The 15,210-nt window shown below is 41.5% G+C and overlaps 2 protein-coding genes across 7 annotated transcripts in view; one reads left to right on the top strand and one right to left on the bottom strand.

The window, feature by feature from the left end:
* SPATA6L (spermatogenesis associated 6 like) overlaps nt 1-15,205 on the bottom strand; it is a 59,807-nt gene extending 44,602 nt beyond the window's left edge. The window contains exons 1-6 of one of the 6 annotated variants that reach the window (XM_067041586.1): nt 14,691-15,199; nt 13,845-13,899; nt 7,497-7,655; nt 5,222-5,385; nt 4,994-5,038; nt 654-791 (exon numbers count right to left, since the gene is read on the bottom strand). In XM_067041586.1, the coding sequence (XP_066897687.1) occupies nt 654-791; nt 4,994-5,032 (177 nt within the window). In that variant the 5' untranslated portion in view covers nt 5,033-5,038; nt 5,222-5,385; nt 7,497-7,655; nt 13,845-13,899; nt 14,691-15,199. Of the gene's footprint in view, nt 1-653; nt 792-4,993; nt 5,039-5,221; nt 5,386-7,496; nt 7,712-13,844; nt 13,900-14,690 lie in introns of those variants that run through there. The other 5 variants (XM_067041587.1, XM_067041590.1, XM_067041588.1 and 2 more) reach the window with 5 other exon arrangements.
* On the top strand, nt 1,023-4,013 carry PLPP6 (phospholipid phosphatase 6). The gene has a single exon (XM_067041593.1). It carries the CDS (start codon nt 1,120-1,122, stop codon nt 1,987-1,989), a length of 870 nt encoding a protein of 289 aa, XP_066897694.1. The 5' UTR covers nt 1,023-1,119; the 3' UTR covers nt 1,990-4,013.
* Nucleotides 15,206-15,210: the final 5 nt, after the last annotated feature.

Below are 15,210 nucleotides of genomic sequence, written 5' to 3'. Positions count from 1 at the left end.
AATTCCAAAACAAAAACTTCCAGAGATTCTCAGTGATTGCATAGTAATGAAATTAATGTTCCATTAAATATGAAAGTGGGAAGAGGGTTGGTAACGTTTTGGCTACTTATATTATGATCTCATTCACTGGAATGGAATTTAGCTTTTATCACTGCAGCTAAATAAACCAGATATGACCTAAGGAAACTCAGTAAATCCCAAAAGCCTTCTTGTTTTGTTACAGGATTTCAGATACAGGATTTAAGTAATTTGGTTAGTCTGGGGTATTTTTCTTAGTCTAAAAAAGTTTGTTTCTAAGGTCTGCTAGTTTATTGATAATCTCTGTCAGAATGTAACGCAGCTGCCTCTAACACCTCCAAGAACATTCAGAAAATGCTCTCTGTTCCAGTTAGAAAATGCCATGGGAGTTCCAAAAATAGAAAACATCTACCAGGGTACTTAGCACTAGTTTGACAGAACTTGGCTCAGATCTGGGATGCAAAAGCAAGTCCTCCAACTATTATTCTGCACTGTGCTGAGTTGCCTTCATGTAATTTTTTTTTTAAGAAAATTTACAAAATAACTTTATAAAAGCTGTGTTCTTTATAAGAACCACTAAATGATCCTCAGACAACAGAATGTGAATTTCTCAGCAATGAGAAAGTCAAGATCACCTTTTCAAACCTCATGCTCCGCTGAATCATAATAGGGAACACGGAAGGAAAGCAGTGTGTCTCCAGGTACTGATTCAGGAGGTAAACCCCAAGGAACACATCTTGCTTGCCAGGCAGACACACCCCTGGGCAAGAAATCTTAAAAACAAAGAAAAAAATAGAGAACAGGGTTTGCGTTTTGCTTTATAAAGGGTCTACTTCCCCTAACCTCCCACAAACAATGTCACATTTCCCTCACCACCGTAACCCTCACCCCTCTCCCATAGCACTACCCTCCCCTCTCCCCTCCTTGCTCAAACTGGAAATTCCAGTTTCCTCCCAAGTCTCCGCCAGGTGTCACAATCATCCTCTCGCTGGCTCCTCTCCCCGCCCCTCTAGGATGGCAGTGCGGAAGCGGAAGAGGCTGTAGGGCCGGGAAGCCTCTCCTTAGGCCGGCCGGGTCCTGCGGTCCGGGCCGCCTGCCGCGATGCCGAGCCCCCGGAGGAACGCCGAGGGCCGCCCTCTGGCCGCCTGCGCCCCGAGCAGCAGCGGCAGCCCGGCCCATGGCGGCGGCGGCAGGTTCGAGTTCCAGTCCCTGCTCTGCAGCCGCGCGCCGGGCGCCGACCCCACCTGCGCCCGGCTCCGCGCGTCCGAGAGCCCAGTGCACCGCCGCGGCTCGTTCCCCCTGGCCGGGGCGGGCTCCTCGCCGGCGCTCCCGTCCCCGTTGCCCGAGGAGGACCGCATGGACCTGAACCCGTCCTTCCTGGGCATCGCCCTGCGCTCCCTGCTGGCCATCGACCTGTGGCTGTCTAAGAAGCTGGGTGTGTGTGCGGGGGAGAGCTCATCCTGGGGCAGCGTGCGGCCCCTTATGAAATTGCTGGAGATCTCGGGACACGGCATCCTCTGGCTGCTGGGCACCCTCTACTGCCTGTCCAGGAGCGACAGCTGGGCCGGGCGAGAGGTGCTGATGAACCTGCTCTTCTCCCTGCTGTTGGACCTGCTGCTGGTGGCCCTGATCAAGGGGCTGGTCCGCAGGCGCCGCCCGGCCCACAACCAGATGGACATGTTTTTCACCCTTTCGGTGGACAAGTACTCCTTCCCTTCGGGCCATGCCACCAGGGCCGCCCTGGTGTCACGGTTCATCCTGAACCACCTAGTGCTGGCCGTTCCACTGCGGGTGCTGGTGGTACTGTGGGCCTTCATCTTGGGCCTCTCCAGGGTCATGCTGGGGCGGCACAATGTCACCGACGTGGCTTTTGGCTTTTTTCTGGGCTACATGCAGTACAGCATCGTGGACTATTGCTGGCTTTCACCGCACAATGCTCCAGTCCTCTTTGTACTGTGGAACCAACAGTGACACCATCTCATTCGTTATGGCACCTGATCTGAAAGTTTCCACACGTGATGATGCTGACATAAACCAGCAGCCATCCTGCTTGCCCCCCTAAGGATTTCAGGCTTCCTTTTGGGATGTCAGGTGTCCTACAATCTTGATGGGTTGCTAGGCTAGAGCACAGTGCTGACCATTACTGATGACAGCCATATTACAGAAAGCAAAAAAAAAACCTCCTCTATTATATACCTATTCAACAACTTTTTATATCTCCAGGACAACTGCAAAGAAACAAAGTTGAGGTGATTATAATATTGCTGCTTTTTAAAAGTTGACATCAGAAAATTTTGTTTTGTGTAATCCTGTAAGTCAACATATTACTTGTAAACTGAACTTTGAAACAACAAATCACCTTCATTCTGTAAATATACAGGCAGATGAGCCACATACTAATCCTAGTTCTTTTCCTGAGATAGATTTTAAACAGTACTTAAAGAGTTTAAGACATAGGTTTTTCTAACTTATCCTCTGAAGATCTGTTACCACAGTTGGGAAGATTTATTCTTAATCCTAATTTTCTTGGTATGCTTTTTTAGTTTTGTCTCTTCCATCTTTGCAGATCAGGTAGTGAGAAGAGAGGTTATAGTACATATCTTTCTCTCCTTTTCCTCTACCTCTTCAAAAGATCTTTAGAAAGATATTTATTTCCCACTAATATTGTCTTTCCGCATTCAGAGAACAAGCCAAGAACTTTCTTGAAGAAGACACACTTACAGGCGGGCATATTGACAGTGCCCATAGAAAAGGAAAGATGGGACTATGGCCCCATGCTTAATTCTTTTGACAGCAAACAGCATGGCATGGCAGAGGACAGAAAAGCGAAGCTGCTGAGGAGATCAAAGGAACTGAGAGTCTGGGGGTAGGCTCACTACATACTTCATCAGTGGACCAACATGGAAGAAGATGGGCCCTGCTGCCTACCATCTCTACTGAATAAAGAATAATGCTTCTTTAATGAGGTAATAAAATGTAAAAATAACTTGATTCTTTGCAATGCAAGAGCATAAGCTTTCAAATATATACCACAAGGATGACCCTGTATATTATAGTTTTTCATATGGAATTCCATTTCCCTGTATACAGCACACTTTAGGTAACACTTTAGGTAACAGTATTTAACTTGAAATTCATCAAGTGGAGCCTACCGCTATACCAGACACAAAGTATAACTCCTAAATTTCCATTTATATTGACCCTCACAATTAAAGCAGTTTATCGATGGTGCCTCCCCAAATCACAAGACCAAAATCCTCCAAATGCAGGGTGGACTCTGCTCATTATTCTTTGACCAGGAAAGATGGAAGAGGGTGTGTGCTTTAATGCTGCTCTGCCTGAAAATATGAACCTTTACATTACCTATGGAACTGGTGTCTTTAGATAATCTTAACAACCAATTATTTTGACATTTATAAACAGAAAGGATTATGGCATTTGATCTGTCATATAGAGATGTACATAGGAATCCGGAGAATGGCTGTGACAGGTAGGCTCTGATTGGGTGGAAGTGTGAACTTTCTGAGCATGAGAGGAACACTGAAAAAGGAATAGCTACTTTTAAAAATGAAGCAAAATTATTTGCATTTCCACAACATCCTGAACACAGACTACATCTTCACTTCCTGAATCAGCCAAACTGTGACACTCTGTGGTTTCCTTTATTGTTTAGCCTTAGAGAGATCCTTTATTTTAATTGCAGCAATATTCAGGCCAGATATTTGGAAGCAGTTTTTCCTCTTGCAGCATCTACAAGTCTGAATACTGGGAGATCAAAATTAGGCTCACCTCCTTTCTGGTTATTTTTCTGGAATTCCCTATCTTGGTTGCTGGGGCCTGAGTTTGCTGGCTTTTAAAGCACAGATCAATTCACCTGATTTTTTTTTAAGCATCCTAAGTACTGTAGAGTAAAAAAAACTGATTCCACTGTTAATTAATTGTACACTGAAGAATGCCTTTTAAAAATCAAAATAAAATTAACTAGTAATGTTGAATGAAGTGAGATGAAAACTTGTTTAATTTTTGCCTTAATGAGTAGTAAGACAGATTTATCACTCAACGTCTCAAGAATTCCTTCATCTTACTGCACAATTGTGAGAGGTCACAGCTGATATAGCACAATTGATACAGTCTGGTCCTATTTGCTGTCAGCAAAATCGATCAAATCCAGGAAATTTCCATCTTTGTTTCAGAGCTGCATGTAGGATGAAATCACAGCATTTGTCACTTGTATGGAGGCTAACCAGATTTTCCACAGCCATAACCTGTTGGTGTTCTGCTTATAATCCTGGCCAGTAGAGAAGCTCCTTATAGCTTTCAGGCAAAGCTGCATGACTGTCACCAACTACACATGGAAGGGTTGGAAAATGGAAGCTGAAATAAGGAATGACCAACCCCAAACAGGACCAATGGAGTCACTCTGCCACAGCACCTCAGTTAAGCAGGATTCAGTGGATAATTATTAAACAGTTGTTGATTGATCCCTTTTGGAATTAGCAAGCCAGAGCCATCTGTAGGGGAAGTATCTTAGAAAATACTTGATTGGTTTATAGAGGTGGCAAATTATCAGGGAAGTGATCTGGCTTTTTGAAATTAAAATCTTCCCTGGTTATTTAAAGAAGGGGCTTTTTAATCTTCACAAATCTGTATCCTGGAAAAGAAAAGAAAATCCTTCTTGGACTTAATGCAAGGTTATTTTAAAAGAACAGAAAAATTCCGGATAAAGCCAAGAAACAGCTAGGTTTGGGGGCAGGACGGGGGGTGGGGGCGGGAGGGGTGGGAAGAGGTTGAGTTGAACTAAAGGTTAGAAAGTAAGAAAACACCAATGTAGAGAATCTTAGGGACAGAGGTAGGATTAATGATATGTGGGGGGGGTGGGGCGAGGGCGTGGCGAAAACGACCCAGAACCATTTAAGAACCCTGGGGAAAGAGTCTGATTTGGGCCAAAGAGGAGAGGTTCGTCGATCTCTCTTACCGCCCGGATCTGCAGTTCCACCACCACCTCCAAAGGCATAGTTCCCTACGTGGGCGAAAGGACTGGAATGAAAAGATCCTTTTGCGCTGAGCCTTGGACCGATTTTTCTTAGTTTAACTCAATCCTTGCAGCAAATGTTCCCAGTAGTTTCCCCAGCTCCCCACTCCCCTGTACCCCCATCAATTCTCCCACCAGCCCAGGTCCCTCCCACCCGGACGGGTCTCATACAGCGCGAGCTGGAGCCAAGGTTTCCAGAAGGCTGAAGCGTCGCGTTGCTATGGACACTCAAACACGCAACCTTCCACCCTGGAACGCTTGTGAGGCCCCGGGCACCGCCGGAGTGTGAGCCTCCTGTGCTCCACTTGGAACGACACTGGCTTCCAGACTGTGCGCTAGCGGGAGAGAATGTCTTAGTGTATATGCCCTGGTGGCCGGATCACGAGATGCTAAGAGCCCTAGCTTCCTTTCCACCACGCTTTCCATCCACTCTCTTTAGGGCCCCAATCACTATGTTAAAATGTTTACAGTGTCAATTCTAAAAGTCGAATTGTGATCATAGCTCCCTTACGATGTAAGCCCTGCCCATTTTTAGTATCTATACGACCCCCAAGCCCTGGAAATTCTGTAACAATTACAATTAAAATAGTAGTATGTCCCTAAAGGTACTCTCATGCTTATAAAAATCATGCTTATGAAATGTTATGTCCTCATGTTTGGTTCAGAAAACATGCCCACTGTCAATAAGAAATGAAACGTGTGCTAATTAAAAATAAAAGGACAATTCCTAAAGAGGTTTAAAAGTTAACATATCCTGTTTTAGCCCCAATAGAAATATTTTTTCAGTCTCTTTACTGGGGTTTAGTTAACTTAAGGGAAGCATTGAATTACATTATCTCCCAATGGGTAGTTACAATAGTTGCCAAAGCCAGGGTTACACTGTAAAAACCGTCAGAGGTAGCAGGCAGGGCAAGAGTTCTTAACCAATAGAAGAAATTGCATTTTTTTTCCCATTCACTGTATTTAACAGACAAAAATGAAGGAATAGAGGAGGGAGTGGCTGCTTCTAGCCGATCAGAAAAATCTGGGAGGGCCAATGCTGTCTCTAAACAAAACAAATTTTATTGGAATTAGTCATTTATTACTAATATTTTGCATTGGAGATTTATGCAGTTGCAGAAATGTGAGTGCAGAAAGATGTCCTGACACAAGAATTAGGTATTAATTTTGGCAACTGGAGTGCCTTTCTCTGAAAGGGAAAAACTCTGTGATGAAGGAAGATGTACTATGTCCTTATCCAATCCTCAATGATCTGTCTGTCAGCATAGCAAGAGGCACACCAGTGGGTGCTTGGCTCCCTACAGTATCCAGAGCACTGATTTGTCAGCTCACAACTTGCTGGCACCCTTACTAATGCATTTATATACAGGGACAGGACCTGCCTTGACCCTTACAAGTATGTCATCAACACCAATGCTAAGACATCAAGGATAGTGACAACCAAAACATAAATAAATAAGTGGTCAGACATAATGGAAGGGAGGAATCAATCTTTATTGAGAACTTACAAAATGGTAGGGATATTATATATGCTAATTAACTTCATCCCCACAGTAACTCTTTCAGGGAGATATTACTATTCTTATTTACAGGTGCAGAATCTTATTTACAGGTGCAGACAGTCTTTTGTCCAATACCACACAACTAAAGGGAAGGAGCCACACTTGAATCCAGGTGTGCCCTACCATGTCTCTGCCATTGCAACACAGACAACCTATTGATTCCGAGACACAGTGTCCCATTCTATGCTCTTACTAGCCTTAACTGGACTCTCCTTGCTTAACTGAACTCTCCTTGATATAACTGGAATCTCCTTGCTTGGCTCCTAGGGCACAGCCCTTTTCTGGTTTCCCTTCAACTCTCTGGCCATTCTTCTATCTCTATTCATCCTCCTCTCCCTGGCTAAGCAGTGTTTCTAGTTCTTTCTTTTCCTCCCTCTATATCCTTTACCTAGAGTTTCATCCAATGTAGGTATGGATTAGCAAACGTATAAAGATTTACATATCCCACCCAAGCCTCTCTTATACTTTCCCAGACAAGGTAGAATCTCACTACTATTTATTTACACACACACACGTATTTCCTCTTTTTGGCAACTGTGACAATGTGACAATAGCAGTTTTACATTTGCTCCTGTGATTGTTGATTACTATTTGTCTCTATAAACTGTAAGCTCTGCATGGCTAAGAGTTTGTATCCTAAATACCTAGCAGAGTAGATGCTCAATAATTATTCTGAATAGATGTTAATTTCAGAGATGGTCAAGCCAGGCTATAGGGTTTAATGTAAGGACATGGGTAAGGGGAGGTCCCACCACTACAGTGCAAACTAAATAGGCAAAATGAGAAAGGTCCAAGCAGAGCTACTTCTGCTAGTTGGGCATGGGGGTATTAACTGAGTTGAAAGGAAATATTTACACTCTGTTAATTTCTCCCACCCCAGTCACCTGAGGCACTCAGCTGCCAGGGAGATGCAGAAGTTGGTACATATACTGTGCCTCTGGCCCATCTTGCAAAGATTGAGGCTGCCACCTCCACTGGAGGCCAAGCAAAGCCATTGGACTGTCACCACTTACAGAGATTGGCTTTATTACCAGTGTAGGTACCTGTGTAGGTGGCAGAAAACAAATCTCATTAAACAACTCTTAGTCCCAGAGTATTTCTGCAGTGCAGGCTGATCAGCAGTGACAACAGCATTGCAGAAATAACACATCAGTCATGCATCCTGCTCACATCCTGGCCACTGCCAAGAAAATGGTACATGTCCCAGATGGGGATTTTCCAAAGAGTTAATTATAATGAGCAAAGAACAAAATATTACAGATAATTATAGCTGAGATTTTCCTTTTATCTAAAAAAATATAGGACACTAAATTGTAAAGATTTCTTTTCAAATAACATTGGAAGGAGTATTCATATGAGGGGAGGACAATATATTTTAAAAAAAGGAATCACTAATGGCAGGGATATGGGAAAATACATTCATACATTGTTGGTAGGAGTGTAAATACATAAAGTGTATTAATTTTCTATGGCTACTATAACAAATTACCACAAACTTAATGGCTTAAAATAAGACAAATGTATAATTTTTGATTTTGTGGATCAGAAATCCAACAGAGATCTTTAAAATCAAAATGTGAGGGCTGCATTCCTTGTCTTTTCCATTTCCTTGCTTTTTCAGCTTCTAGGGGGCTGCCTTCATTCCTTGACTCATAGCTCCCTTCCTTCATCTTCAAAGCCAGCAACATTGAACCAACTCCTTTTCATGCTACCATCTCTCTGGTTCTTTTAAGGACCTTTGTAACCATATAGAGTCCACCAGATAATCCAGGATAATTTCCCTATTTTAAGGTCAGCTGATTCGAAACCTTAATTCCATCTTCAAGTTAATTTCTCTTTGCCATGAAAGGTAACATGTTCCCAGGTTCCAAGTATTAGGGCATGGGTATCTTTGGGGGCCATTATTCTGTCTACCACATATAGCTTCTCTGGAGAGCAACTTATTAATATCTATCACAATTTTTCATTTGACTCAGGAATTCCACTGCTAGGAATAGGTATATATGGGTATACTTTCACAAGTACAAAAAACATATGCTGCAGCAATATCTGTAGTTTAAAAAAATACAGGAAGGGGCTTCCCTGGTGGCGCAGTGGTTGAGAGTCCGCCTGCCGATGCAGGGGACACGGGTTCGTGCCCCGATCCGGGAAGATCCCATGTGCCGCTGAGCGGCTGGCTCCGTGAGCCATGGCCGCTGAGCCTGCGCGTCCGGAGCCTGCGCTCCGCAACGGGAGAGGCCACAGCGGTGAGAGGCCCACGTACCAGAAAAAAATAAAAATAAAAAAATAAAATAAAATAAAAAAATACAGGAAACCATCTAAATGTTCATTAAGTATGGTCAGGTTAAATCAATTATGGTTAAGCCTCAAGATGGAATAGTATGCAGCATGGGAAAAGAATAAAGCAGAGCTCTAAGTCCCAGCAGTAAAAACTCTCTAAAATATAGAGCTAAGAAAAAAAAAAGCATGGAACAAAAATGTGTAAACTGTGCTGCCATTTGGAAGAGACAGAGAATATGATATGGACATATATGCTTAGAATATTTCTGAAAGAAAAAACTAGAAACTGCTAATGGTGGATGCCTCTGGGGAAAGGACCTAGAGTAGAGACACAGAGAGAAAACTTACTTTTCATTGAATAGCCTTAGATACTTTTAAAATATTTTTGCAAGATATTTGCAATATTTGGTCTAAAAAGGAAAACAAATTAAAACAAGTATAAAATATAAAATAATAGAAAGGATAAATCTGGGAGGATAGGAAGGACCAGGAACTGGCTTCTTCAGCATTGGGGCTCCATCCTGTATACTGCATACTGTGAGAATATCCATGCAAGTGTGTCTGCTACTTTTGCTTCCAGTGCAGGGTGTCTTATCCTGTGACCCCTGGATGTGTCAGGGATCCTAAAGGCCCTGAAATGATAGGAAACCTTTCATGCATGTGCATATGTACATTTTTCTGGGAAGAGAGCCTGTAGTTTTCATTGGAGTCTGGAAGGGGTAGAGTTAGTCAAATCAGGTTTTGGAACCACTGTCCTGCCATCAGTTCCCAGCTATAGCGAAAAGAAGGGCCACCCACGTTAACTGACAATGAAGCAGATAAGGAAAGAGGGGTTCTTCTCTCCATCATATTCATGCCCACTTATTAGAGCCAGTTGTCTCTCCAACGGTAGCTGGATTCAATAATAAGTGAGAAAGATCTTCAAAGTCCTGTTCTAGGCCATTATTTTATGTCTGGACTCAGACTCATTTGTTAAGCCCTACAATCTTTTGTGCCAGTGAATTATTCATTAGCAAATGTGAATAACACCAGCAAACTGAGTTTCCAAAGCCAGTTGTTCATTAGGATTTGGGAGAAATGCCTGGGGGTGGGGGAACCTAAAGTACCTGAAACAATCTGGATTATTTCAGCCCTAAAGCAATGACAGATTACTAATTTTTAAGTGTAGATCCAGCCTCAAGACCCAGGAACTAATTGTGTTTTATGTTTGGCCTTCTTCAATGTCTTTCTCTGAAATGTTCTTTAACAGTATAGTTTCCTTAGAGTCTGATATATGGAGGAGAAAAGTTTACCTTTCTGACTTTTACTATAAATGTATAAAAGACCTCAATGAGCTATTTTGGGCTCTTTCCTTGGTTCTCAAAAACTGCATAAAGATGAAGTTTATATTTTGTTAAAATCACATCCTTTGGGGGAACTTCATATTAGAGGGATCAGGGTGTCACCATATGAACCCACTGATCAATCTTAACATCACTAAAGATGACATCACATGTCTTCTTCCTATGTGATTCATAGGAAGCACCTATGAAGCACTTTTGCCAAGAAAGTTGAAGTTGAATCTGAGCCACTAGAGCTGCACGATCTAGTAAGGTAGCCACATATGGCTATTTAAATTTAAATTAACTAAAACCAAATAAAATTTAAAATTCAGTTCCTCACTCACACTAGTCACCTGTAAAGTGCTCAATGGCCACAATGGCTAGTGGCTACTGTACTGGACAGTGCAAGTAGAATATTTCCATCATCACAGAAACATCTATTGAACAGTGTTGTTCTAGAGCTAACTTCACTTCATAGAGGATAGAGAAACATGTTAATGACACCAAAGAGACATATCTAGAATGTGAAACATTCTATAGGACAATTAACTTAGTTAGCCTGCAACAAGTCAAACCCTGCAAATTAAAAAAAAAAAAAAAAGGAGGCAGGGGAGGAGAAATGTTCTAGATTAAAAGATACAAGCCCTGACAACCAAATACAATATGTGGACTTTGTTCTAACCCTGATTCAGACAACCAACTTAAACAGAATATTTAACACTCTTGGGGAAATTTGATTATGGTTTGGGTATTAGATAATACCAAGCAATTAATTAATTAATCAAAATTAATTAATTTTGATAGGTATGATAATGTCCCTGTGTTTATGGAAGACAAATATCAACATTGTTTAGAGATGCACATTGAAGTAGTAGCAGAAATGATCTAATGCCTAAGATTTTGTTTCTAAATACTCCAGCAAATTAATAAAAGAAATGGATAAAGGAAATGTAGCAAAATCTTGATAAGTGTTGATCTGGGTGATGCACATACGGAGTTTACTATAATAATATACTTTTGTGTATTTAAAAATATTTATAATAACAATTTTAAAATCTTTAAGACATACTTAAATAAGAAAAGTAATCATATCCTTATGTAAACCTCATTCTGTCTTAAGATAGCCCATCAAGAGGATTCTTGGTGGCATCACTATGAATTCCTTTGACAGAAGCCTTACATACATTTGGGACTTCCCTGGTGGCACAGTGGTTAAGAATCCACCTGCCAATGCGGGGGACATGGGTTTGATGCCTAGTCCGGGAAGATCCCACATGCCACGGCGCAACTAAGCCTGTGCTCCACAACTACTGAGCCTGTGCTCTAGAGCCCACAAGCCACAACTACTCAAGCCAGTGTGCTGTGCTCCACAAGAGAAGCCACCGAAATGAGAAGCCCGCGCACTGCAACGGAGAGTAGACCCTGCTCGCTGCAACTAGAGAAAGCCCGCGCACAGCAACAAAGACCCAACGCAGCCAAAAAAAAAAATGTCTTACGTACATTTAAAGAAAAAATATGGTGGATCTATTCAACTCAAATTCAGATAACATAAGAAAATTACTGTGCTGTGTAATACTTTACAAGTAATTCAAAAAAAGCAGCAGTGTATTATAAGAACTGTGGTCTCTGTATGAATATCCAAAACAGGAGCTGGCAATTTGCGTATTTCTTTAAGCATACATACTTCTTGAGAATTTTCCCCAAGTATCAGGGATGCTTCCAGGGAAGGAATTAACTTGCAATTGAACATCTTTTAACAATCTTGAAGTCATCTGGGATCTGGACCCACACATGAAATCTATTTCACAAACTTATATCAGAGTTCATGAGTCGAACTCATGTTACTCTGGCTTCTGCTTTGACTGACTGGCATCTGTAGGCTCAAAACTTACTTAATGATACCACACAAAACCTTCCACAAGGACTGCCCTTGGGCATTCTGGACTACATACATAATGCATATCCTTCCATTTTAAAGTAATTTCTCTTCAGGAAAAATTAATTTGCTTCTTTGCATTTCAGCTGGCTAGTTCTATGTCCATGGGAGTAGTAGGATAACTACGACCCAAAGCAATTTCCAAGGCATTATATTATCCGATATAAGACAGCAGAAAAGAGTATGATTTAGTTCCAAGGCTTGTAAAAAGTGTCCACTGTACTTGGGCACAGGATTCAGGCCCCAAAGTCAGCCATGGCTAAGATGAGGCTACTTCTGATATCATTATATCCACCCTTTCTTCTCCTACCAAAATATAACTCTTCCCATTCCCGTTTTACCTTCTTCTGTGTGTAATCCTACACCTTTCCTTTTATCCTTGTTTCCATTCATTTGTTCCCTATTCATCGATTCAACACATATTATTGAGTACCTACTATGTGCTAGGTACCATTTTGGACCATGGAGGCACAAGAGTGAACAAGAAACAATCTATGCCCGTGTGGACCTTACATTCTAGTGGAGTAAGAAATAAAATAAATATGTGAACATAGATAATAACAGTATGATAAATGCTAGGGAGGAAATATCCAGGGGGGTGAGATAGAAAGTTACAGGTTAGAGGGAAGAACCTAATTTAGACCCAGTGGACAGGTCAGCCTCTTTAAGGGTATGACAGTTGATCTAAGATCTAAAAAGAAAAGCATGACCACTAACAAGACTTTTAAAGAACAAAGAGAAAAGATACCCAGGCAAAAAGGAGCAACAAATGTAAAGGGCCATGAGTCAGGAAAGAAATGGATATGTTTGAGGAACTGAAAGGAGGTCAATGAGCATACTAAGAGAAAACTGGGCAGGGGGTAGAGGAAGTTAAGAAATGACACTCAGGAGTTAGGCTGGCACTAGATGGCACAGTTATAGAAGAACTTTAACAGTTATGGAAGACAATGTGATTGCCTCCCTAAGAGCCATAAGCTCTCCTTCCTTACCAATGGAATCCCGGTTTTGTGCGGGTGGCAATGCATTTAGGTCCAGGGAATGAATCAATTTATTTAAGCCAGTTCTGGCCAATAATATATAAGGGGAAGTCACTGGAAGTTTCTGAGAAATGTTCTTCAAGTAGTAAAAAGCCACAAGTGAATAAAGCTGTTTTTGTCTCCTCTCCCTTCCTGCTTTAGCTGCTGTCATATTTTCTCCTATGGATTTCACTCTTCAACTCAAAAGGTTCAGGCACAGTGCTCCTCAACTTTTATTTGTAATTAGTTACTAAGGTATAACATATAGTCACTGGAAAACACTGTAACAGCATAATACAGGAAAACTAAGAGTAGAAAGTAAAGATGCTCAGACTTCCTTGGCAGTCTGGTGGTTATGACTCCCCACTTCCAATGCAAGGGGCATGTGTTCAATCCCTGGTCTGGGAACTAAGATCCCACATGCTGTGGGGTATGGCGAAAAAATTAAAAAAAAAAAGAAAGTAAAGATTCTCAGAAACTTTCCTCCCCAGACTTACCCACCAGGAGTAATCATTAATAATTCTTCTTTACTTTCCAGGAATTTTCTATCACATGCACACACACACACACACACACACACAGAATTGTTTTTACACAAATTGGATTAGTGTCTCTCGATAAACACAAATAGTTATATAAATATACATATAAGGAAGTAAGTTGCCTTTTTTTACTCACACTTTGGAGATATTTCTATATCAGCACAGTTATATATACTTCCCGCTTTTTGTTCCTTGCCACAAAAAAAAAAGAAAAAAGAAAAAAGCTGCAATAAACACCTTTGTGGATAAATCACTAGTTATTGATGCAAAAATAACTGTTGGATAATTTCCTGATAGTTAAATTGCCGAATCAAAGCAATTAAACCTCTGATACTGTCAGGTTACCCCTCCTGAAAGGTTACACAAATGACATTCTAACAGCATCTCCTCACACCTTGCCTACACTCAGTATCGACAAACTTTAAAAGACTGAAAAAATGGCGTCTCGTTATTTTTATTTGGGCCTCTAATTATGAGTAGGGCAGCAATGCCTGATTGTTAAACGTGCACGTTTTGAAGTCATACGCCCTGGGGTGATCCCACCTCTTTCCCTTAAAATGTGTGACCTTAGGCATGTTGGGGTCTATTTCTTCTTCTCAAAAAAGGGGATAATGAGAGCACAAATCTTTACTATTAAACGAGATAAGTAGAAATACACTGAAGTCCTTCCTACACATCCGCAATTAGTGGTACTGTATTTTAAATTTATTTTTAAATAACTTTTTAACTTTATTTTACACAGCAGGTTCTTATTAGTCATCCATTTTATATACATCAGTGTATACATGTCAATCCCAATCGCCCAATTCATCACACCCCCACCACCCCCACCACCACCACTTTCCCCCCTTGGTGTCCATACGTTTGTTCTCTACACCTGTGTCTCAATTTCTGCCCTGCAAACTGGTTCATCTGTACCATTTTTCTAGGTTCCACATATACGCGTTAATATACGATACTTGTTTTCCTCTTTCTGACTTACTTCACTCTGTATGACAGTCTCTAGATCCATTCACGTCTCAACAAATGACCCAATTTCGTTCCTTTTTACGGCTGAATAATATTCCATTGTATATATGGTACTGTATTTTTTAAAGTCCTGCTCCTTCCAGTACTTTATCTTTGGCTCTTCTTCCCAGCCAGGTTTCGCAGAATCCTCGTTGCTTGTAACTCAGAACAAAAGGAAAGTTGGCTCTGTTTTTAAAACTTCTCTCCACTTCAACTGTCCGCACTCTCACCCCCGCTTCAGAAACTGGTTTACATATCAGTAACGAGTACAGAAATGAGCTGCAGTTTTTAAACAATACGCAAAGTGGAGGACAACACTTGGTCCGAACACCTCCCGGCCCCTAGTACCCACCGTTTACTGCGTAGGAAACTCCAGACAAGTATTTAATACTACATGACCCTCAGCATCGTCGAGGGTAAAGTGGCAGCACTGAAAGGCTTCAGAAAAAGAAGTTTTAAACAGGAAATCATTCCAGACCCACCCCCTCCTCCCA

This window comes from Kogia breviceps, chromosome 8 (assembly GCF_026419965.1).
Source record: "Kogia breviceps isolate mKogBre1 chromosome 8, mKogBre1 haplotype 1, whole genome shotgun sequence".
Lineage (NCBI taxonomy): Eukaryota > Metazoa > Chordata > Mammalia > Artiodactyla > Physeteridae > Kogia > Kogia breviceps.
The sequence above is the reverse complement of the archived record's forward strand: the minus strand, read 5'-3'. Positions and strand labels throughout refer to the sequence as shown.

Bases quoted from the DNA above. Each gene is read 5' to 3' on its own strand.
- PLPP6 (XM_067041593.1), top strand. From the start codon at position 1,120: ATGCCGAGCCCCCGGAGGAACGCCGAGGGCCGCCCTCTGGCCGCCTGC.